At 42.6% G+C, this 25,811-nt stretch overlaps 1 protein-coding gene across 1 annotated transcript in view; it reads right to left on the reverse strand.

The window, feature by feature from the left end:
• Positions 1 to 5,894: 5,894 nt before the first annotated feature.
• The window catches only part of TRIM71 (tripartite motif containing 71), a 55,975-nt gene continuing 36,058 nt past the window's right edge, over positions 5,895 to 25,811 (reverse strand). Inside the window, exons 5-7 of the mRNA XM_064703336.1 lie at positions 19,184 to 19,351; positions 9,645 to 9,779; positions 5,895 to 7,537 (exon numbers count right to left, since the gene is read on the reverse strand). Coding sequence (XP_064559406.1) covers positions 6,086 to 7,537; positions 9,645 to 9,779; positions 19,184 to 19,351 — 1,755 coding nt within the window. The 3' untranslated portion in view covers positions 5,895 to 6,085. The remainder of the gene's footprint in view (positions 7,538 to 9,644; positions 9,780 to 19,183; positions 19,352 to 25,811) is intronic.

The following is a 25,811-nucleotide window of genomic DNA, read 5'->3' on the forward strand; positions in this document are numbered from 1 at the left end:
CATAACCTGTCATGCTTTCTTCTCTGCAGTACTCAACATCTGACAAGAAAAAATTGTATCACTTTTTGTCCAAGTAGAAATGTGATGCCCTTTTTGGAGCACGGCAATTTTTGTCACAGCCTGACTCATTTTCAATTAGATAGAAAAGCTCTGAGCAGCTCATTAACAGCAGAGCACTGTCTGACCTCCTGAGCTATTTTATTATTATCAGGAGAGCAGCATCATTAGTTACTAAAGTAGAAGAGAAGTAACAGAAGAGGAAACTAAGAAACAAATCAACTCAACATCCAAAGAATTACAAGATCAGTCTGGATCCCAATGCAAACCTGCACTGAGGCAATGCTACTTACAAATCAGTAGTGAAAATTTTCTAAGATGGGTCATACATCTACAGCCAATTAAGGGGGAGGGGAGGAAGGGGAAAAAAAAGCATGTTTGACATTGGTTTTATGAGGCTGAGCTTCATTTTATTCAAGGCTTGCAGTTTCTATTTGAGTTAAATTGCAGGCATGTGTTTCACACCCTCAACTCCTCCAAGGACCTGTGCACGAAGCGAGCAGGGCATGACAGGTAATGCACAGTACAAACAAGAGTCACAGAAACCCCCACCAACTCAGGTGACTAAGCAAACCTTACAAACTAGTTAAAAACCTCTTAGTCATTTTAGAGAAAAAAACCAAACCAAAACAAAACCCCACTAAAAGAACCCCTCAGAAACAGGCATCTCTCTCTCTGAAGGAAAAACTACTACATTGTCTGAAAAGTACTCTACAAACCTATAAAAGGACTTTTTTTTTTAAACTAGTCTGGTAGTTCAAAAGGAAGTTACTTAACTACATCAGTACACAGACACTTAACATTCAGTCAGTAAGGCTCTGTGAAAAGAGCTTTAAAAATTATCTACCTGAGTTTGTCAGTTGATACAATCATTAATAGAAGGTCTAAGACCATGCAGGTACACAAAGCATTTTTAGAACCATTATTGGTTGAAAAATGATGGAAAAAGATGCCAGTCTGGCTTGTTAACCCGTAAGATCACTTAGAGACATCAATGTACATTTCCCACCATAACATTTACCAAACCCAACACAGCCTATTGTCATTAGGGATCTCCTGTACCCACTTCTGCCACCCCTTAATATGAGCTGGGGAGGAAAAAGGACTTCTTTTTCCTATAACAGAGTAGTCTGAAAATATGCTTCTGCAACTTAACTCCACAGGTAAAACGGGGTATGTTGCACATCACTACTTAACTTGCCTAAAACCCCAAGACACTGGTTTTAAACTGCCTCTCCTGAGTATGTCTGAACCTAAGCTGCCCTCCAGGAATAGGAACTTGATTGCTTTGTCATGGTGGAAAAAATCCCATTGAGTCAAGCAAGCTACAAATACAATCACCAAGTCAATAAAATAAAAAAACAGGACCTTATTCCCTTCAAGCATTTGGTATAGCATTGTGTTTACAGCAATCAGAACACCAGTCCTCCCAAAGAGGACACATTGGTAGGCATGCATAAAAGTTTTTCTCTTGTAGAGAGAAGACCTAAAGGTCTTAAGGACATAAGAACACTGCAAATGAACATGAAGGATGTCACGTCAGCCAGTAGTGTCATAATACTGAACAAAAGGTTACACTTCCATGCCTTGTAGTGAAACCAGAACAAACTCGGAAGCATTTCAGGTCTCAGTCCAGTTTGCCTGAACATTTGGTTTTATTTACAGATTCTCTAGCAAGGGCAGCTTAATATCTCCATAGGCAGGCAGCAAAAACAAAAGCAAACAAAAGCAGTCACCACATAGTACACACTTAGTATCTCTGTTTCAATTAAAATGCTTTTCCAACAGGCAGGATGAATCCTTCCCCCAGGCAGATTCTCAAGTATTTCCTAAGCCTGTCTGATGCTAAATTGAGGTAGATGATTTACTTCTGCAAAGTGAGGTAGAACTTCAAGCAAAAGATAGTGGCATCTCTAGTTGTGCATTTTGTACCACAGCAAACTGGGTTTCAAACTCCCAAGGACTCAAAGACCAAAGGTACAATATTTGTCTAACTCAAGTACCAGTGTTCCTTTTTTATACAGTTCCAAACTGTTTGTCTAAATATCTATACTTTTAAATACCCTATTACCTTTTGGCACCATTTGGCTTACACTCCTTTAAAAAATAAACAAAACTTTGGCACAATATTTTTTTAAACTAGAACTGAACAAAGAAATCTTAGGATCAAAGTTATGGCAAGGTGAGTCTATAAACCTGCTCTCTCCAGAAATCAATTTTGGTTTAACTAACATAACCCACTGGGCCCACTTTCCTTCAATTCCAAGGGAATGCCATATCCAAGTGACTTGTTCTTTCTCTCAGGTTGGTTATGTCTGGCCCTAATATGCATTCGTTTTCAGGTGTTATCTTCCTTTCCTTCCTTTGTTTGAAAGCTTCAGGTTTAAGGGCCCTCCTTAAATAAGTTATATTTAAAATGTACTAAATCAAAAGGAGCAAGTTATGTGAAGGACCTGCATTATCAAGTACTGAATCTGCTTCAGTTTGCTACTAAAGTTCCTGCTTAAATAATTCTGAGAAAGGATAAGATTGCTTTACATGCTGAGCACCCAAACCAGCCACACTGATTGCTGATAACATTTTGTCAAGCAAAAGGTTTACAGAGAGCCACTGGTTTAACCTGGCATAGAGAAAATCCTTTGGAGTTCGAGTAGACAGCTCTGTCCCCCACATTTGCTGTTCCCCAGCCAAGAGGCACACACTCACTTTACCCTTCTCCAGGCCATTTCCCCTAGTTAAGAAGGTTACTCCGAATACTTGTTTGGTTTGCAACCCAGCTTCCAAGCCTTGTTTTCCTCTCTGCATGCATGTACATTATGATACTGGGGCATTAACCTGAGAACATGCATAGAAAAGCAGAGCAAGGTTGGAATCTCGTTTATTACTTTTTAATAAGCCTCTATGGGGCATCTGATGTTGGCATTGTATATTAGCACTGCTTTTTTTCATTGCATATAAAACACTCCATTTTATAAGCTACACTACCACTTTTCAATGAGACCAAGTGTGCTTAGCACGATCTATCACAAAGATAAGGAATTCTTTTGGGTAGCTAAATAGTAGTGTTTTTAAAACGAAAAAGCTCCCCAACAACATGAGGTCAAACACTCAAGGTTCGGTTTGCAAGCAAATCCCACTGAGTTAAACAGACAGAAACTTAGAAAGAGTTTAAGTCATTCCTCTTCCTGACTGAGCTGGGCTGGGGGTTGTGCAATGGCTCCATTCAAAAAGCAAAGGGCAACTTCAGTGTCTGCCACCTTCCACAGGGTGCAGGCTGGGAGGGCAAAACGTCCCTCCAGTACAACACAATCCTGACTGCACACTTCACCTTTTTTTTTTAATGCCTGGAAAAACAACTCCCTTCTAGCCACAGAGAAGGGCAAACCCCACAAGCATTTAAGCACAAGAGCGTTTCTAGGACACTTCAACGCTGTCAGCCACTCTGGTCAAAGCATTTAGAGACCTGGCGTTTTCATTAAGACATGACAGGATAAATGCAAGGACACTGCAGACTAAACATTAAAGCTTTTTAAACCACTATTCTTTGGTATCTAGATCTTGCAGGCTGTTAGTTTTCACAGCCCAAGTTGCAAATAACTCTGCTGAATAATACAAGACAACCACAGACATCTGTCACAACTGTAGGCCACCCCCAAGAAGGGAGGCGTGCACACACGCAGAACTTGCAAAACCTGAAGGTAAACTAGCTCTCTCTGATACATGTTTTGTGCGGCCACAGAAATTTATTGACAGACATCTGTATAAAAGATTATCCTTTCATACTGTTTTTAAACCATGCCATCCTAAGATTAAGCCTAACTGAAACACACTGCTTTGAAGAGTTTGCTTCCTTGAGGCTTTGGCTGAAAGGCAGCACAGTTGTTTTATCCCATTTAATTTAGGTGGTTTTCCTCACCCTTCTTTTGAAAGAGGTTTTGCCATCTCATGAATTTTGTCTCTTTCTGGTCCTTTAGTTTAAGCCTCCTCTAAAGTGGCAGCTCTCTCTGTCTGCACACATCATTGGTATTTCTACAAAACTCAGAAAGTTAACACTCCTTGGAGGGGAAAAGCAGCAAGAAGGAAAGTGCACCTTGTGATTTCTCACAAACTTGTAAAGAGCCTGTCAACCTCGGGTCACTTTTGTGCATGGTGGCTGGCAGAGAGAGGAACCCTTTCCTTGCAGGATGGTTAAGGCTCGTCAGACTTTTTGACAACGACCAAATTTACATTTCAAAGATCTTCTCTTGCAAACAGTAAGGTAAATCCCATGGCATTTCCAAACTCAAGAGTACTGACACTGAAAGAGTTTTTTCCATTGCAGAGCAAGAGTCCTCTCTTGCCCACTTTAAACAATTCTTGTTTGCCAACACCAGAGGGTGAAGCTACAGGTCTGCAGAGACCATATCTGCTTGAACAGCTAAACTGGAATGCAGGAAATTGAAGAATAAAACCAAATCCTTCCAGGGACTCAAAGTCACATTTTGCTAAAGAGATCTCTATTCTCCCCAAAAGTTTCTGCTTCTCAGAACACCAGTTTCTAATATCCCCGAAAGGGCAAACTTCCCCCTGCCTCCAAGCTTTTAAGGATCATATACATTAATTTTACACAGAAGTCTTTGGTACTGCCCTGGGAAAAAAAGCAGCAAAGTTTCACCTTGATGCAGTTTGCCTTTAGCTGGTACTGGTAACTATTCACTTGGATCTGTAGCCAGAGATCCTGCAGCAGGGAGCTCCAGGCCCACCCCACCCACCCTAAAAGCTACAGTAGCTATTCCCAAAATTTTCAGTCCAGCTCTCTGGGGAAGCCAGAAGAAGAAAAAAAAAAAAAAAAAAGAAAAAAAAATCAATCAGTGAGAGAGTTATTGCAATTCTCTCTGAACAAAAAACCCCAAAACAAAACAAAACAACTGTTGACTTCTCCAAATCACACCCTGAATCTCCAAAGCTGTGCTTATTTCTTTTGGAAAAAGGTACCACTTCTAACAAATTCAAACTTTATTCCCTTAAGGTTTCTCTATGGGAAGGGGCAAAATACACTAAGTCATTTCACAAGAAAGTAAATCGAAAGGGTTTGATTTTCTCTGTTTCAATGCTCCTCCTAACTTCTTCTGTTACCTAGATTAGGGGCACTGATAAAAAGAAACAGCAACTTTTTTCAAACTAATTTAGCTTTCAGGTGAAAAGAGGTAAAAATGAAATTCTCAATAACAGGATACACTAAAGGAAGCCTTGCTTTTTATCTAAATTTTACAATGACTGCACTAAGCCACTAAAATGAACAATTTGGTTTAAACTTAAAAGAATTTTTGTGCATTTTCATCAGCTTCACTTTGTGCTGTAAAATTACTGTGTTTCAGTAAAAAAAATACACAGAAATGCCAAAAAAGATGCAAACTTGCTCTTCCTGGCGAGTGAATCTCACTCACTTTCATAAAACGTTTAAAGTTGTCTGGGAACAAGATGCTGTGCTCGCCAGTAAATCAAACACACTGAGGTATAAAAAGGAGAACAGGAAAAAGTTCTCTGCTGCAGCAGCAATGAAAAAAAAAACCAAAACAAAACCAAAACCAACAACAACAACAAATGTCCCTCCCTCCCATGTCCCCACCCACAGAACTGCAGAATGGTCAAGAACACAAATTTCTCTACAAACACTTACTACCATTTTCTCCATTTAAAAAGTTACAAAGCGCCTTTCTTGGCTTAGTCTAACAGAACTCACCACACAAACCACCTAATGTGCACAGCAATTCTCGTTTGTGCATGAAACCCCATCGGGGAGGAAAGAGGTAAAACGTTCTGAACTATGAGTATGTGGGGATGGGGCGGGGGGCGAGAAATCGGGGAGGGAAGGGAGGACAATGAGGTAGATAGAATTCAATTTTACAGGCTCACTCCCTGCAGAAAAGGTAAGTACATTCATCTGTAAAAAAATTAAAGATGAGGTAGGTTTGAATTAACGTTGTATTTTTTCATTTTCTCTTAGAAGAATTTCCCTGAGACAGTTTCTTCCTAATTCAAACACAGATTAGAAGACGAGAATTCGATTGTTTCCAAAGTCGACCACCACAATCATGCCATCAGGGGTGACAGCTATACCTGAAGGACGGTCCATCTGACCAAAGCCGCTTCCCTGAGTGCCAAACTTGCATAAAAAGCTACCATTGGACTCGAATATCTGCACCCGGTGGTTCCTGGAGTCGGCCACGATGATGCGCCCTTCCTGATCCACCGCCACCCCCTGCGGGCGCAGGAACTGCCCGTTGCCGGTGCCCTCGGAGCCCAGGAAGCGCGCCGACTGGCAGTCCGGGTGGATGACCAAGAGGCGATGGTTGTTGAAGTCCGTCACTACCAAGTGGCCCTCGTGATTGAACGTCACGCCTCTGGGGGAATCAAAGTGCTTCCAGAGTACCCCTTCGAAGCCGTACTTGTTGAGGAACACGCCGTCGGGCCCGAAGAGCTGCACGCGGTGGTTCCTCGTGTCAGAGACCAGGATCTTGCCCTCCGCGTTGACGGCCACATCCCACGGGTAATTGAACTGCCCGTTCTTCGTTCCTTTCTCCCCGAACTTCAGAATGAACTGCCCCTCGAACGTGAAGATCTGGATGCGATGATTGTCCTTGTCGGCCACGACGATCCTGCGCGAAACGTCGCAGGCCACGCCGGCGGGGCGGTCGAACTGGCCCGGCCGGGAGCCCAGCGTGCCAAACTTGTGATGGAAGGTCCCGCACGGCTTGAACACCTGGATGCGGTTGTTGCTGCGGTCGGCGACGATGATGAAGCCCTCCTTGTCGACGCTGACCCCCCAGGGGCGGCAGAGCTTGCCGTCGCTGTCTCCCTCGCTGCCGAAGGACAGCCCCGGCAGCCCGATGCCGATGTAGCTGCGCCCGGACTTCACCATCACTTTGAAGGGGCTGTTCTCGATGTGCTGGTTGCACATCATCACCGACACCAGGTGCTCTCCCTCCAGCTGGGGACGGTAGCTCACCAGGTAGGTCCCGTTCTGCTGATCGCTGACGTCGGCCCCGAACAGGTTTCCATCGGGGCCCATGACCACGGCAGAGATCATGTCGCCCCCCGAGAGGCGAGGCTCCCCGTCGTGGTCGTAGCCGATCACAGTGAACGAGGCCACCTTGCCCTGCAGAGCGCGCTTGAGACCTTCCCCCGTGGCTTTGGTCAGGGGAGCGAAGGCCCCGCTGCTGACAAAGCCCATGGATTTGATGGCCATATACAACGCCTGGTCAGGGGGGGTGAACATGATCCTGTCGTCCTCCTGTGGCTGGAGAAGGCCTCTGACGTTCTTCAGCTCCTGCACCTGAGCCAGCATGCGGTCCCGAGCCAGGAGAATGTCCATGGTGCGACCCTCCTCCAGGACCTGCTGAACAGCACTGATGGTGTTATCCAGCTTGTTCAGGTTCTGACGCAACTTTTCAACTTGCAGGTAGAGGGACTTGGCCTTGACTTGGCGAATCTTTTCCACCTTGTGGGAAATGGGGGAGAGAAAAGTGCACTTCCATCAGGAAAGACAGACCACAGAGATTTCCTTCAGTCTCCCTTCTACATAAAAGCCAGCTGAACAGTTGCTATGGCATGCTGACACACAGCTGCAGAACAAACCTCTAAAACTCACAATGCAGACAAGAAGAAACAAGGAAAACAAATATCCAAATTTAGGATTATTAGTCTCTCCTACCCTCCAGGCAACACCACACATTCCTACTCTGGAGATCTGCTGCATCAGAGTGACATTTGAGAGTGAGAATCACTTGCTTACTAGTAATTATTTGCTTCCACAAATGCTATTCTGTTTTCTAGTTGCAAGGTACTTGACAGATCATCCAAAGGCACACCTCATTCAGCCCCCAGGGAGGACAGAAGTTATTGCAGCCTCTCAGAAGAGCAGAGGCTGAGGCTTCACTAACCAGAACTGAGACCAATTTCATAATGTGGGTTGTTGTGCCACTGGGCTGAGCTGGGAGTCAGCACCAGCTAATGCACATGGGCTCCTGTCATTCCCCTACCTGCCAGAACTGTTTTTGTGTGACTGGATAACACCAGACATCTATCTCCAAGGATTTTTAGGGTCTGATTATTTTAATATTTTCTTGTAAATACTGGCAGTCAACCTGAGCTTGTGCTTTAAAACAGGATGTTTTGTGAATGTCATTTCAAATAACACAGAAGGTTGCTGCCAGTCCCTGCTTGAGGGACTGAAGTTGGTGCAAAAATGCCTGTTTTGTAACTCATCTATATAAGTCTGTGTCTACCCTTACTTGTGAAAAACCACTTTGGACCATCTGGCAAAGACACCTGCTGCATAAAACTAATGTAACATGTCTTTGTTTTATTGTTGCAAAAATACATTTCCTGATGTCTGAATACTTGCTTGGCCTCAGAACAGTATCTGGAATGCATTTCAGTGAAGGAAGACTCAATGTCTGAGGATTCCTTGATCAGACACTGACTAGATAACATATGTACAAACATGCTGTAAATTGAGGTGTGTAGGTTTTACCAAGCTGTAAAAAAAATTTGGAGATACTTCTTCCAATCAGTAATGCATCCAAGACACATTACTGATCTTAGGTCTTAGCTAAATCCATAGACTCAGCCCTGGTATACAAAATTGTTTATTAGCATGCTTGATACACAGAATTTGTTTTGCTAAAATGATTTTCCACAGCGTTTCCTTATTAAAATAATGTTTTTCAGCTTGAAGAGAACTTTCTGTCAGTGAAGATATTACAACTAAGTGCATTTGTACAGCACAGTAGGATAAAAAAAGCTTAGGTGCAGATCTTACTCCTCCTGTACTAGGAACACCTTAAAAGAGAAAGCTGCCAAGCTTCCTGCAAGAGCTTAACAGTGAAAATCCAAATCCAAACTCTCAAAAAAGCAGCATTCAAAGAACACTAACTATATAAAGTGCAATTTTAATCTTGCTATTGACACTTACAAAAGAAAACAAAGCTTCTTTTGCAGGGGACCATGACCACTAAATTACTTTTCTGGAACAGGAAACTTGCCTGTTATTTCCTTTCCTCCTCTCAAAATACCACGCATGCACTGTTGAACTGAAATGAGCCTATCAGTTCAGAATTGTGCAGATACTCTTTTCTTATACTAGTTCAAAAAAATTGCTGAGAGGGAGGACGCTACCTTGATTGACAGTAAAGGTTTTAAAGGGTGGGGACAGTGAAAGTTGGCCTCACAGAATTTCTACCAGCCTTTCTAGGAAACAAAAAAGGACGGGATAGGATATAGAGCTTTGCTCCTGTTCTTTAAGAGGAGTGGATCAGAAAGCCAATTATACTATGTACCTAATTCTAGAGCAGGTATTTTGAATATGTTGTTGGGAGGGGATTTCCTCTGGGGGCAGCTGCGGGGCCAGCAGGGGGAGTGCCCAGCCCGCGTGTGGGGCTGCGCTGCTCCCGGGATCCAGCAGCAAAAACCCCACCAGCAGCTCCAGGCAAGGAAACCGGCAGCTTCCCTCGGATATCAGAATCTGGCTGTGTAGTGGTTTGAGCAATTTTTCAGTTTGAAAAGCACCTGTCAGCAGTACAAACCACAAATGTAAGGGTGCATACCTTCCAGAGCAGCTCACACTCCCGCTCCTCCAAGGCCTTCTTGTGTCTAGTGGTCACTACCTTGACTTCAGACTGTACCACCTTCGCTTTCATCTCGACTTGCTCTGCCACAGCCTGGGCCTGTTCAATACTCAGCTGGGGAGAAAAAAGATACACACACTTAGGGCTTGACCAAACCAATTAAAAATACACCAGAGGACTGCTGCTTACATTTCACATTACATGTAAATGTAATTACATTTAATTTTACATTTACATTACATGCAAATGTAGAATTACCTGTCTTCAGGTAAAGGCATAAAGTGACAACTCTTACTTTCTTACTAGGCCTTCTTCACCCATTCCATACACTGCAGCCTAAAATCTCTAAGGATTCTGTAAATACATCTATTACATGGAGTTTACACCTTCATTGTACCTTGCACCCTCACAACAGCACTCAATGCCCTGTGCAATTGCAGAGAGCAGCTAATGTGGTGAACAAGAAACTTGCACAGAAATTCATACTCATGTTTTCTTCCACGTAGAGAACCCAGCTTTTGCAGCCCCTCAAAATGGTTCCCTGTTGTTGTGTGATGTTCTAGTAAAAAATGACACTGTGGGGAACAGACTGTGTTATCTATGCATTTGAGCTGCACAGAAATACCCCTAAAAGAGTGTGGAGATAATCAATTTTAAAAGAAAAGAAAAAATGGTTATCAGTAAAAAGTATTCATATAGTTATTCACACCTTGGGTAGAGGTGTGAATTATTTCTAATATTCAAATTATTTCTAATACAACATTGCAATGTTAATATTTTAAAAATATTCTGTAGTAGTATTCTGCAGAATGAACCCAGAAGAAGCATGTCTCTTTTCCCTCCCTCAAATTAAAAATGGTTTCCTCAAAAAATCTGTCCTAAACTACTCCCAAGTTTCACAAAATATTACAGAAAGCGGCATAAAAACAAAGACTCTGCAGGATCACAGTTCCCAACAGAACAGGTTCAATAGCAATGGCTAACAACTTTTTCAGCCTTTGTCATACAGTGAACCAGCAGATGAACCTGTGACCCTAGAGAGGTTAAAAAGATTGTAACTTATTAGTTACAAAATTCTAGAACAAGATGATGGCCTGTGAAGATATTCAGCCTAAAAAAGAGAGGAGTTCTTACAAGTATTCACACACTTGAGGGGAAGGCACTGAGAGGACAGACCCAGGCTCTTTTCAGTGGTGCCCTGTGACAGAACCAGAGGGAATGGGCACAAACTGAGACAGAGGTTCCCTCTGAACATTAGGAAACACTTCTTTTTCCTCAGACATGCAGGCTCATTGAAATCAGCGAAAAAGGAATTTAAAGGCTTTACCATACATACAGAACCTTCAGGAAGATGCCCTCATTTTAACTGTACTTATGAGGATGCACCAATCTAAGAACACTTCTTGCAACAATCTATGAACTACCCGATGTGATCCAGCATCACCTGGAACATCAGATAGCACACAGTCATATCTCACAGTCATATTTCACTAAATGGTTGTTATTACTTTCAAACTCTCCATTCAGCAGCAACTAGTTTATGCCAATCACTGGAATGCTAAAACATAAAAACATAAATATAGTGTTACTTGGACATTTCTCATACCAGGTAAGTTATTTTAGGACACCTAGTCTGAACTAGACTTATTCTTTCAGATCACATAGGAGATCCTTTTCTGAAAGAAAAAGGACGACTTAACTCGGCCAGGTGATTGCTCTCTGGAGACAGGCTGAAGACAACCCTGACAAAATCGGACAAGACAACATTTCTATCTTTACTCCAAAGAATTCTCCTGCAAACTGTCAGGGGAAAACAGGAGTGCTGCTTGACAGCCCAGTCTGCAGCCCAGGGCTCAGTAAGAGGAACAGGTCTTTCACCTCTCCCTCCTTCATGAACTTCACTACAGTTTTAACAGGGAATGTCTTCAAACTCATACAGCCTACACATCCCAGTCCCACTGGAGGCTGCCCTGCCCTCTCACAAAGTTTCTGGCAGGCAAATTTGACAAAAAAATCTCATTACAGTATTCAGCAAAGTAGACATGAAGTCACAACTGGCCATGGATTAAGACTTCATAAAAGCCAGTAGGCTCAGATCCAGCTAAAAGAGGCTACATGTAAGAATACTGTGCCTCTACCACCTCTTTGCCATTCAAATACAGAAGCTGCCCTACAGCAGGGAAAAAGTATGCATTTTTTCCAAAACAGACCTGGATTCCCATCAAGTACAGCAAAACACCTTCCTTCTCTTGTAAAGAGAAAAAGGTATCACCTTGTCAAGTGTCAGGGAAACTATCCACCCATATTCCAATTCTAACAATGATGTCTGTGAAAGCATAAAAATCTCAATTTACTTATTTTTGCTTTTTGTATTCCGTACCAATTTAGAACTATGATCCCTATATATGCATCCCTCATTATACCTTACATAACTTACCTCATTAATCCCCACTAAAACCAGAGTCCACCTTTCAAGAACTCCATCATAGCAGGAGAGGTAGCAATTCCCTGTGGATGCTGGGATCTTTCAGCTATAGGAAGCAGTTATGCACAACCAGTTGTCTACCAACTACTCATGCCATCATCTGAATTTATTTTTACTTGCCCAGGTATGAACAGCTCAGATCAGTGGGGGATGCCCAAAATGCTAAGATTCTAATATCATCCAGGATATTGGTGATGTTTTGGTAAAATTCAGAGGGTTCTGCACTCTGCCCAAATAAGCTAGAACAGCCAAGGAAGGCTGACCAGCATCAAACATGCAGAGGTATGATGGGGAGAACAGCAATAGCAAGTGATCTATATCTGAAGCAAAAGTCAAGAGCATTAAGTACAATTTTTGAGAGTCTTCTTCACATGGAAATTCCTTGTTCACTTTGGTTACTGTAAGGTGTCAGAGTTCTGCTATGAAAACTCACTCCTGCAGGCATTTTCTGTGCTGAACTTGTCTTGGAGAGGTCAGCTTTTTAGGAAGCATGTTGAGCAGCAGTGCTTCTTGTTCTGGTCAGACATCATGCAATCTCTTTAACAACAAATCATTGTAAAGAAGAACAGCTTTTATCATGCTCTCTCCTCATGGCATGTCAGTTTTTCCAGTGCTAGTGAATTAGATGGTCAATCAGTTCACACACTTGGGACACAGAAGACAGGGCCTGTGTTTATCCAAGAATTGTGCTTGGTTACTGAATGTGAGATGGAAAACAACTGTTTTGTTTCCTGCTGTTGGAAAATAAAGTAAATCATCTATTTGCAGCTGTACCTCTCCACCTCTGGCCTCTCAGGGCTCTAAAGATGGCCAACATCACTCCCCATTCTATCAGACATGTCACCAGTGCCTTGTGTTTGTTAAAAACAAGTGAGAACAAGAACAACACTGCTTTGCAGTGTATCTTGTAAACTTTAGGGTTGAAACTGGTACTTCCAATTCCCCAAGGGTAAAACTGAAGTAGCAGCAGTCCTTGTGCAGGTGGCACGTTCCAGGGGGCCACCACCCAAGGACACTGCACACAGAGCTCCCAGTGAGGCACACAAACGTGTTTGCATGAAGGACAGCAATGCAGACACCCACCACCAGCTGCTGCTACCAGCACATTTCAGTTTTGAGCAAAAGCTGAAGGGCAAAGCAGTGTCAGAACCTGGGTGTCCTTCACAAGCTCCCTTAGGTGGACACCTCTGTGAGCTCCCCTGTATCTACATTTCATCACCTGAGGGAAAAACTAGTGATGATCTTGCTCCAGTGGCCACGGCAACTGATGGTACAACATGAACCCATGAAGAAACCAACTGCAAGAGCCAGAAGTAGCAGAGTAGCATTACAGAACTTGGCCATGCTTCTGCATGCCTATGCTGACTACAGAGGTGACCAAATCAAGACTTGCCATTTTGCAGAATGGCAATATTCAGTAATTTTTTGCATTTCCTGTCTTCTGTTGAACAGTAGGAACTACAGCCTCAAGTTACAAAAAAAATTTATATTATTTCATTTTTACCTAAATATCCCTAAGGGATATTTAATGCTCGAGACTTCCAAGTTTTCACTAGTGCTACTTTGTTATATGAAAAAAAAAAAATTATCAGAAGCATAAAATGCCTCAGGAGAAAGAAAAACTGTTACAAAGCTTGTGCTCTGAAGAGCTACAACAGAGGTGCTGATGCCCTCACTGAGTGGTTTCTGCTGTCTGACACTCAAATTAAATCAGTATGTCCACAGTTATGCACACCCAGCACACAGTTATTTGAAGAGGCCACCTCAGGTCTCATAACCAGCAGGGTGATCCAGGTGCTGAGCCATGATGTTAGATGACACCACCTTAGTCCAGGAATTTATCCAATTGGACAAACTGCAGCCACACACCACAATGGTAGCACCATGAGATACATAAATGCTGGCTTGCATGAACATATTTGAAAAAGTCCCTAGGATTTTTTTATTCCATCCATCCAAAGAGGGGAGGGAGCTATAATTTTTCAGCCATTAATTCCAACACTTAAGAAGTTTCCTAATCTCAAGTTTTCCAATGAAGGTGCAAACCTCTGGAGAGAAAATTCAAATTCAAAAGCACTTAAACATTTTGGTTCTACTGAGGAATTCTTCAGTATTTGATGGGTGAATGGACCACAGGTATTGAATAAAGAATATTAAATATACACTTTCCTACCTCAAGTATGGAGGATTTGCAGTTTAACCATTAAGGAATTTAAGACTAAGTTAACCCTAATCAGAGGGGAACAAACAGCTGAGATGCTTCTTCTCTCACAAACTCCTTTCTGGATTTCAAAAGCACATTAACTACAAAAAAATCCTGAAGGAAACTTTTTGGTATGTCTCAAGTTAGCCCTCTTCCACCAAATGGAAGGTGTTCCAGCCATAGGTGGTTTGTTTTCAGTTCCTTAAGGCACAAAAAGATACGGTGGGTTTGTTTCACTAAACTTCTCCAGTTACTTATCACTGAGCCATGCAGGATAAAACAACCAGGACAAAACAGTTGGCTTTCTCCAGCACCAAGAACTGGATACAAACCTCCTGGTGTTCTTATGGTAAAAAAATTACCTGGAAGATCCTACACAATTGCAGTGAAAGTACCAGGATTTGCAGTAATACAGGTGCAGCTATAGCACAAACCACAGTAGCTGGACCGATTTAAAGGTTTCACTCTAATGTGTGTAAAACACTACAAAAACACTACAACATCCTCACTTGAAGTTCCTCACAAAGATAATTTTAAAAGAAGCTTTGATGGAGGGAGGGCTAGAGGCCAGGTTAATTCATGCCAGATACAACTAAACAATCATTTTGGTTTGTGCTGCAAGAACAGACTTTTTGCCTACAGTTTTAGGCAGAACAGTAGTTTGGACAGTGACACATGTCAAATCCATCTTCCCCAGTAACCATCTGCTCATATGCTGCACTGAGGAACTCGGTGAAACACCACACAAAACAGTGACTAAAAGTACAAAGAAATTCAGCCTCTTGATACAAATCCCAGCTTTAGAAAGGCACAATTGACTCCATTTTGTTGCCAAAGCTTCATTTCAGATTCTCAAACCTGCAAGCCTGACTTCAAAGCCACGCACAAGGCTGCCTGAGCTAACTCAATGTGACAACCCCAGAGAGATCCCTTGCAGCACAGCAGTGCCATCCTTCTCAGGTATCAACCCCCCAGCAGCACACATCCATATGGCAGCCCACAGGGAAGCTCCCACCCAAGGGCAGAGGCTCAAGGCAACAGATCAGCTTCCTCCTCTGGCCAGCTGAGTTTCTTACAGAACCCCCTCACCCCCTGTAAAGGTGTTAATCTATTTCATACCACTTCCCCCACAAATTTGGGAGGGAAGCTCCTAAGCCTTTCATGACAGATAAGAGCAGCTCCTGCTATGTTCTGCACACGGCCAGTCTCTCCAGGCAGTGAGAAGCTTGCATGGTGGTCAAGCACCCCAGCAAAAACAATTATAGGCTCAGCTAAGAAAGAATTTATTTTGTTTTCGAATAAACCCACTTTTTAAGACATCTGAGCTGAACAGATTAAAATGTACTTTGACATGTTCACCTGGAAATTGACCCTAAATGAACACAAGCACTCAGTGCTTTACTGTTACGCAAGTGCATTAGATTACATGCATACATCCATACATATATATACAGTTACACACGTATAGATGTATTTTAAGAAGGTGACATTTTGAAGAAGCCATCTATCTTTCACCATAACAGATTTACGTTCAGTTTGTGACCTAGTCCTTGGAAAAAATTCTGAAAGAAGACAGCTAAGTGTGCACTTTCGTGAGGTAAAACAAGGCAGCGGGACACGCTCCCCACATACAGAAAGGCAGCAGTCCTGATTCCTCCCACACCATTGATCCAGCGTCAACTTTGGCTTTCATATCACCCCGTGAATCAATCTGAGTCTCTGAAAAGGCTGGAAAAGTATCCCAGCTAGGAGTATAGCTTTCTGCTGAAATAAGAAAAGAGTCCTACCAGCACCCCAGCTGGATGTTGCTGCTTCATTCCCTGGCACCATCAACAGTCCTTGCAGCACTGCAGCCAACCAGCCAGGGGGCTGACCCAGCCAAAAAGTACAGCCACAGAAAAGCTACCCTTTCAGCTGGATCAGTTCATCACACAGGCACAAGTTCTCAAGTTGGAGACAGGCTCAGGAATGCAGGCCAGGACCATCACAGCACAAGGAAGCATGGAAGGCTTTCCACTGCTGCAGAAATATCACCAAGGGGGGGGACAAAAGCAAGCCTCTTGCTCTTTCTTACAGAGGACTTCAACTTCCTTGAACAGCGATGTTTGGACTCTTCTGGAGTGACAGGCTACATCAGGCTTCAGTGGATCAAGAGGTTGAAATGTATCCCAACTCACAGCATTTTTTTTTTAAAGTCTGAAAAACAATCTTTCCTCCAAAGCCACAGGAAGAGCTTAAATAAACATTTCTTCCTAAAAGCCTTCAACTTTGCTTAACCAGATACTCTCCAGCCAGTTGACTCATGGCTTGATTTCCTCTCTCCTGCAAGGCCGCCCTTCAAATTCCACCTTTTCCCATTTACTCTCAACTACCCCTCCTCATCCATCCTCAACCTCTCCTGTCAGGGGAGCTATCACTTTCAGAGCCTATTAAGAAAGAGTTTCTGGTACAGCAGTATGTATCAGTCCCACTAAGAAGTGTTACTACAATGTATTACTTTTCAAGCCTCTCAGAGCTCCAGTCTTATGTCCCTCATACCACAGCTTGTACTGGCATTTAATTCTCTGTTGGCTATTTCCATACTTTTAAGAAAACCACTCAAGCCAATTTATTTTAATTTAGAGACTACTTATTTTAGAGTTTGTTTTGAATTCATGCTGGCACACTGTCTCCTCCCTAGGATAAACATGCAGCTGCACAGCCATATTGTCCCAAGAATAAGGAGAGCTCTGCTCCATGAAAACTGTGAGTTGAGCACCTCTGCTTTTAACAGCATCACATGCTCTTCTGGTTGCTGCTGATGTTGCTTCAGGAGCAGCTGGCTTGGGCTGAACAATTTTCCCATTCCTGCACACACAGATTTTCACCCTGTTAACTTAATCACTGACTTGTCTGCTCACTACTCTTCTTTTGTGCAGTGGTCCAGATTAAGAACCACACTAAACTAATGAAACAACTCAGCTCTTGAAAACATGGTTCATTTTACAGATCTTTACACAAGCTGCTCAGCTAATACTTCCAAGACAGCCTCTTAAGCTGGATGGGCTGCAGCCAGACCTGGGCAAAGCTGCATGAGCTGAGTTCAGTAGAGGTAGAGTTGCTTGTTCAAGTCACATGAGCATAGCCAGTACCAAGAAACTTTTACCTGCACCATCAAGCAACAATCAGCCCACCACAATGGCAGGAGCCTTCAGCATGAAAGGCAGAAAAAGATAAGGGAGGAATGAGCAAAGTAAACTCAGTTGGAAGAAAATCAGGCACAAAAGCATTTATGCAATAGAAGCAGAATGGTGCTCCATGATCTCCTGCTAGTTTCTACTCCAAAACACAGTCTTTAGATGATTTAGTGTACCAGTCAGATGATTAAGAGCCCTGGAGGTCAAAAGCAATAATTTAATTACTAAATGGCAAGCCCTTGTCTAGGACAGCCTGGAGAAATTCAGTGATGGTCTTTAAACTAGTATAATTCCTTCCTTCTTGTCATTTTGGGGATGTGTAAAGCATTTCAGTATGGATACTGCTGAAGAGCTTTACAACCTAGTTTAAAACAAATCTTGGAGGATGCTATGTTTTACAGGATCCTGACTGAAGCTGGAGTTTAAAGTTAGGCATCCAGCTCCAAAAACTTGCTTATTGTGCCAGTGAAACAAGTTAACATCACAAGCTGAAGGAAAATGTCAACAACTGATTACTATCTATAGCAACATAAACTATTGCCATTCCACTGGTGCAAAGACTTAATGAGAGACTAATTAGTTGCTCTTGTCTCACAGAACAAGCTTAATTCCTTCATTTACTAGAAACAAGCAGCAATGGGAGGACAATGAGCTTCGGGTTATTTTAATTATTGTTTGTACCTTGCATGTGCTAGGAAAGCCCACCCAATTTGGAAAGTAAGTTACCTGCCTATCTATGACATTCTACAGAAGTTTACTCAAAAAAGAAATAAAATCTTAGTAGTTAAAGCACATAGTGTTGAGTTTTGTAATACTCTAATCAAATTCAGGACATGACACTAACAAAACTACATGGCAGCAGGTGTGGAGTGAAGCTTCCCACTTCTCCACTTCCCATCCAAAGTCTCCCTATAGACCAAACTACTACTAATATAATATCAAAGTTACCACTGGTATTACTCAGCAAAAGTAATTATCTACATATCACTGCAGTTTAACTCCCTGTGAAAATTCCTTGTCTAGTTTGAAGCACTGTGCTACCTTCTCTCCAGCCCTTGCCAGGTGTTTGTATTTGCACTACAAAACACAGGTGATGGAGAGCACAGTAACAGGCAGAGTGTGCCTCTGTGTGTGCAGAGCCATCCTCACATGGAGATAGCTCTGGATCCTCTGCACATGCAGGTTAAGGAATTTCACACTAATCCAGCAGGTGATTAGTATTTTGTATTTGGTGGCAACACTGAAGACATAACAAGAGTCAAAGGTAGGCAGAGTGCTAGAAGTTATAGAGGCAGGAAGATGCTCAAAGAAAGTCTGATTTGTAAAAACAAAACCAGGTTTGGCACTGCCACATAAGATCTGAGCTTTCTTGAAACGCTTCACACTCCAGTGCATTTGTACAGAGCTTCATATATATTGTGATTTACATGACAGGATTATGCTGCAAGAATGCAAAACTCATATAACAGCACTTTATTTTCAGCTCCACTGCCACTTCTGTCAGAGATCTGAGAAAACAGAAGGGGTGAGAAGACTGACAGCAGAAGCAGAGAGCTTCTTGCCTTGACACCTTGCCCTGTAACAGACAAGCTGGGTGGGAGAGGGGGGAGAGGAAGGAGGGGGAAATAAAGTACTCAAGTTGGGAGTATCTTACTTGAATAGCCTGTCGTCCTTGCTGAGCATCTGCCAGGAGCTGAATGGTGAGAGTCCTGGAGTCCTGTAGGGCGTCTTGGAGGTAGATAAAGCTGTGACCCACATGTCGTCCCATGGTACATTCCCGACATATGGGGACAGAACAGGTATCACAGTAGAAATGCAGTACCTGCAAGAAAGGGGGGAAAATAATTAATTCTCACTACATAAAGAAGAAATAAAAAAAACAGAGCCAGGATGTGTTAAAAAAAAAAATCCAAAAGCTCAACTATAAAGGAGATGGTTAGAGGCAGTAGCAACAGGCAAAGGCTTCACAATAGTTTCTCCACAGAGGAAGAGCTATCCTTCCCAGTAAACTCCAAACCATGCCCTAACAGTTAGATGGAAGTGTCATTGTTTTCTTTGCAATACAATACTAGGAAGAGTGTCCACATCAGCTCCTCTTAAGAGCGGAAGCCATCTGCCAACACTTACAGACTGGAGATGGCATCTATGGCAAGTTTCAGGTGAAGACTTTTCCTGAAAATACAAACACCAAATTCTCTTAAGAGGCCATTCAATAATCAATACACTGGAGAGCTGCAACAGAAGCACACCCACTGCTCACAAGGGGAAAACCAACCATGCATGCCAAGAACCATCCTCTCTTTTCAAAATATGCAAATCCCTTATGTTCAGGACAGCAACAATATTGGGGAAAACTCCCCCCTGCCACTTCCATCAACAAAGCAAAAATCCTTTGCTATGACAGTGTTTTCTGTGCTAGCGATGCTTTGAGATGCTTGAGTTGGAAAACAAGACTGGAACTTTATCACGCCCATCAGTGTTTGAATGCTGCAGTGATCTGTGGGTAACCACTAAATCCCCGTTCTGTTCACAAAGCACTCCCAAACCCTATATTCAAATCACAACTTAGACCAAGATGCTAGCCTAGAAAGCTGGATCCATTCATCGGCTGTAGCTGCTCCCATTCCATCCAGTAGAGGGAAGTAGCACATAGAAATAGCAGCTTCCATGGAAGCCTGTCTTCTTAGAGAGAAGCAGAAACCAGCTCTCAAGTTTTTATTTCCAAAGATGCACATGAAAGAGCACAAGATGCCAACAAAAGAAAGTTCTGTATTCAAGTCTTGCTCTTAACTACACACACTATTTTTCTTAGACTGTAATAACAGAAAATCTGTATTACAATGGAACAGTACAGTGGCACGAGGTTTCATACTACGAACAACTTTTCCATCACCAGATATTTGAAGCCTACCTCAGAGAAAGGAGCAGGAGCAGAACAAAGATTGGACAAGTGTTTGATATGCCTGTCTTCTCCCAGCTGTCATCCAGCCACTGCCCACTCCAGCTAACAGCTCGTGACATGGGGCGCATTACATCCCCCTTTCCCTTCTCCCTCAAAAGCAAGGGAAGGACAGGACAGGTGATTCCCCCCTTGGATTGCCTGGGCTGCATAAAGTGACATTTTAAGCTCCTACAAGTGCAACAGCTGAAGTGGTACATGGATTAATTTCTCAAAGGGGTATGTGTGTGTTCATGTGCACATGTCAAATTTTACTAAAACCTGCTCTTTTTTTTCTGAAATTAGGTTTTGCTGTAGGGAAACTGGAACAGACTTATGTTTGCTTCTGTTTAAACATTAAATCCTCAAGCAGTGTCTCAGATTCCCATTTTTCCAAGTAAAAAAATGCCTTAGGTCTGAAATGCATTGTTCCAACACATCATCTTCCTTAACTAGAGGGATCCTTGTCCTTGCACTGCGGTTGTCTAAATATGTATACCATGTCCACTTGCACATGAAGTTCTGTAATTTTTCTGCTGAAATTACAGGGAATGTTTATTACATGCTCCTGAATAACTCCACTTAAACAACTGAGAAGTTGAGGGAGAATGAAAACCAAGACAAGGTATCAAGTTAAGTCATATGAATCTGATATACTTTAAAAACATACAGCAGGGATTTGGGGCCTCACTCAAGCAGAGCAGCTGAAAAGAAAATGGTGACCATATGAACAGAAGACCAGAAGCAAGTTAAATCTATGACTAGTCCTACACAATAGCCAATATCAGGAGCAAAAGCTCAGTCCTCCCCTGCTGCAAGGTAACAGCATCCACTGGTAAAAGAGTCATCCAGCTGTTCAAGCCAAAGAAAAAAAACAAGCTTAAACGGTTTAGTTGCCTCTTGCCACCCACCAAAATGTGGTGGGAAACATCACTCCTGAATTTTGAATGAACAGTGGCAAGAGACATATTCTCATGTAGGAAATGGGCAGATTACACAGGACATGGCAGGGAGGTCTTGGGTAAATAATATAGAGTCATTGATAAGGCCTTATTTATTTCTTAGTCAAGCAAATAAAACAAAAAAGGTCAAAACAAGACAGACTAAAAATGGAGAGCAAAAGAGTTAGCAAGCTGGGGCAAAAAGAAGTAGATATGCTGGTCTGATCTCCACCACTACACTTTACCTTACGTACACAGGGGGGAAAATCACAAATGCACAATCCCTAGTGCTCTCCGTGGGGAGGGGGGCTAGCCAGATAGGCACCAGAAGAGCACTGAAGGAGTCAGGCTTCAAAGTGAACTAGCAACTCCCCAGAAACTCCTTCCTGGGCACAAAGACTACAAGAGAAGCCCCAAACTAGGCAGGGGTACCAGGAAGGGCAGGTCTCCTCCCGCAGCCACTGTCACACACACTTGTCAGGGGCACCCAGCAGGCTGCTGCATCAGCTCTGCCAGCAAAGGGGGCACGCTCCCAGAGAACAAACCTGGGAAATCTCTGGCTGTGCCGGGCACAACAGTGAGGGGGGTGTGCCAGCTGGGCTGCTGGGGCGTGGGCACAGCATCCAACTTGCCTGTGCTCGCAGCCACAGCCAGGAGTTTATTGTTAAGCTCAAGCCTGCTCACATCCCAGTCCCTAGGTCATGGCCACAAAGGTCACGTACTGCTAGATTAAGTTTCTATGCCTGGTTCTAAATAGAGGGGGGTGGGGGGAGCCAGAGCTCCCCTTTCCCCCCATCCCCCAAACAACCAACTCCCTGGAAAAAAAAAAAAAAGGAAAAAAAAAAGATAACCATGCTGGGGATAGGTGTAGGACAATGCACAGCTGTGTTCTCAGTTCAGAACTGATGCACACACAGTGCACCCAAAGCAGTTCCAGTTCCAGCAATGTGAGACGGCCTCCCCACATTTCAGGTCTCTGCTACTGCAGCACTGCAAGGCTCCTCAGGGACAAACAGCTCCTGCTCCTCACAGGGCAAACAACAACACTGGTCCTGAAGGGTGGATGGGCAGAAGTAGCACGAGGGAAGAGCTCAGGGGGAAAAAAAAATACACACCACCCCCAAAAAAATCAAAAACCCCACCAAAACAGTATTTATAGAAAAGTCCTATCCTAAAAATTTTCCCCCCTCCCTACCTGAAGAGGCAGAGATTATACAGCCAGAAGATCCATCAAGCTGTAAATTAACTATTGTCCTGTTAATTTCACTATTTACCCAAACATAGGAAAAACTGGTTCATAAGCAAACACCTTCAAACATTGCGGGTTTTTCCAAACCACGTGAATACTCTGATGGGCAGCAAGGAAAGAAGTATGAAAGCAGAGACATTTCTCCTTCCAAAGAAATTTATAATCTGTGTAAATTGCATTTAATGAATTGTTTCTTTCTGTAGTAATTAAGTAATTAAGTAAAAATAACATTTTAAAGATAAAAACTGGTGCCCTACAACACCCTACCCAGTAGGGAAAAAAAGATTAATAAGCAAGTTTAGGAGTTTTTATTCCTTTTTTTTTTTAAACTGTTCCGCTCAGTTAATTAGTATTTTAGAATTTCCATCAGAATTAAGTGAAGAGAGAAATCAGAAGGAAGAGGGGACTAGTTTTAGAGATAGTTAAAAGTGATTTATTTTAAAATAAATCAGCTATGGGTTGATTATTTCCCAAACAGGAAATATTTCCTGAATTGGTGGCATACAATTTTAGACACAAAACAATAAAGGGAGCCTACTTCAATTTAAACAGAATCAGTGAACCATGTTACAGGGCTATTCATCTTTTACAGCCACAGCAGCCCAAGAAATACAACAGCAAGGCCATAAATGTGATTGCTTCAGGAAAGGCTGTACAGTGCACCGTAAAAACATTTTACAACAGCAGGAATTCCTGGGTGTCGCTCTCCCCATTTTTTGGTCCATCTGCTTTCAAAGGGGGCAGGGGGATGGGCGGAGATGTTGTTAAACGTCCCCCGGGACTGCACAGCAATCAATCATCATCTGATGAATGGCCACTAAAGTTAAACCCTGACCCCACTCCACAATTCCCACACCAGCCCTTCTCTCCTTACTGCTGACCAGCTTCCAGCGCGCCCCCCCACCTCCCAGCCCTCACCAAAATTTCCCAAATACCAAGCCCAGACAAAAGCAATGGAATGTAGTAGGCACCCTGACAGAGGAGAATTCAGCAGGAACAGCATCTGAGGAGGCTTATCCTTACACTGTGTTTAAATAACTGCTCTTTCAGCAATACTCTCGGTGCCCTTCTCCTCCCAGCTTGCAAACACTTCACTTCTCTCATTTTCAGAGCACATGTGCATGCAAATGGACAATAAAGCACAAGAGAATCTAATCACATAAAAATTTTGTCCTCTGTCATGAAATTTCAGTACCTTGCAAGGATTTAATTTAAGCCTACAGCGTTAGGAACTCGTACAAAGCGGCAACACATAAGGCCACGTTATTTTTAAAATGCAAGTCTGCTCCAAAAATCTACCCTTAACCAACCAATCTTAACCAACAATAAAAGAAGTCTACAGACAAAACAGTAGCCTCCTGGTTTCCAATTTTGGAAAAGTTTCAGTATGGTACTTGTAAATTAACTTAGATTGATTTTATGATTAAAAAAAAAACTTACTATAGTCAGTTTAAAGTTTTCCACCACTAAAGGTGTTTTATTATCAAGCTCCCTTGACAGTACCTCCAACACCAGTGGCTTTGTTAGGTAGTGTGTAAGGCTTAGATGACCGAGTTTAGTATAACGCAATTTTCTAAGGAATGGTCCTACTTCCTCAACACTGTGGGTTTGATTTTTTTCTTTTTTTTTTTGCTTCCCTCCCTCCCTCCCTGAAGAAAAAGCTGCTTCCCTGAATACAGCAACTTTTTATCTTTTTTTTTTTTTAAACAGTATTTAAATGAACTAGTCCTCCTGACTGGTGTAGAGTTTGATACAGATAATTGTTGCAAGTTTAAGCAAAAATAGGTAATATTTTTACTCTGTAGGAAACTGGTCCTTAGTTTCCACCTCAACGGCAATTTGTGACAATTAACTTGATTCACACCATGGCTTAAGTAGTATTTTAGGAACCTTAATTTGAAATTTGAGTTCTAAATACAAAGACTGAAGACATGGGCAAGTCACATGATACACATCAGAACGACAAGGTATTTCCCAGTATACCTTAAACATTTGGCATTCAGAGATACCAGTTAATTATCTAATTGCTGCTAGAACTTGTATTTTAACTTGATGCTCTGGTGTAGAAGGGACTGGCTTTTAACACCCATCTTCCTCTCTGCATAGAGTGGCAATGGGAAATTGCACACCAACTCCAGAAAGTCTCCATAGCAGATAAGAGTTAATTCTTGAACTTAGCCCGATATTCTAATAACAAAATTTCCACAAAAGCATGGGCACTTTGAAGTGTTACAGCCCTATCCTACACAGGGCATGCAGCATGCACCAAGTGGCAATAGTGAATTCAATAGTGAATTTACTGTTACCTTCCTTTGCCACTTGGACGAACAGAGGTAGGTTTTGCTCCATTTGAAATTCAACTTTGTTCCATTTAGAAGTGCAAGAGGATCATTCAGCCCTTTTGTTAAATTCACCTTGATTTCCTTACCCCACCTGGAATAATAAAAGCCCAGCCAACAGATGACTTGGCTCATGCAAGTCTGTTTATAGGAAATAAAGCTGTAATTCCACACGCTTTTTTTCCAGCACTAGTGTTAATACTCTTCCTTCCCCAGATGCTCCAGCGGGTTCTGTTCCTTATTTCTCAGCCACACAGGTATCTCTTGGCCCAGCACACGAAGGGGAAGGAAGCTCACAAATAAAACCCCGAATGTGAAACCACACGCAGCCCAAGGCTGCCACTTCACTCCGCAGTTAAACTGACAGCCACTCTGTGAGGAAGCCCTAAATCTCCCCTGCCTTGCTCCTATCTCCCTCCCTTTACTGATCCTGTCTCAGTGAAAAAGATCTGGCTATCTTTACAAAAAGCATAAAATTCATTTTTGAATAAACTATTTTTATCAGCTGAGCCTGGGATCGGAAGATCAGTAGGACCAGCACGATGAAGGGGGAAGAACCCATAATTAAGGGCATAGAGACATTTGATGACAACTATCTGGTACTTTGCCAACCTCACAGCTGGAAATCAGTGTAAATCTTCTCCTCTCAAGTTCTAACTGGAAGAGAACAGTATCTAACTGGAGTGGAGTTAAACAGGCTGGTAAATCAAACAGACTACTACACTCTTAAAATTCCTAATGTTTACCTTCTTCAATCCTCCTGTGATGTCATGAAGCCAGTAAAAACAGCTACATATTTTAGAGTGGTGACAGCA

The sequence above is a fragment of the Zonotrichia leucophrys genome, chromosome 2 (genome assembly GCF_028769735.1).
Source record: "Zonotrichia leucophrys gambelii isolate GWCS_2022_RI chromosome 2, RI_Zleu_2.0, whole genome shotgun sequence".
Lineage (NCBI taxonomy): Eukaryota > Metazoa > Chordata > Aves > Passeriformes > Passerellidae > Zonotrichia > Zonotrichia leucophrys.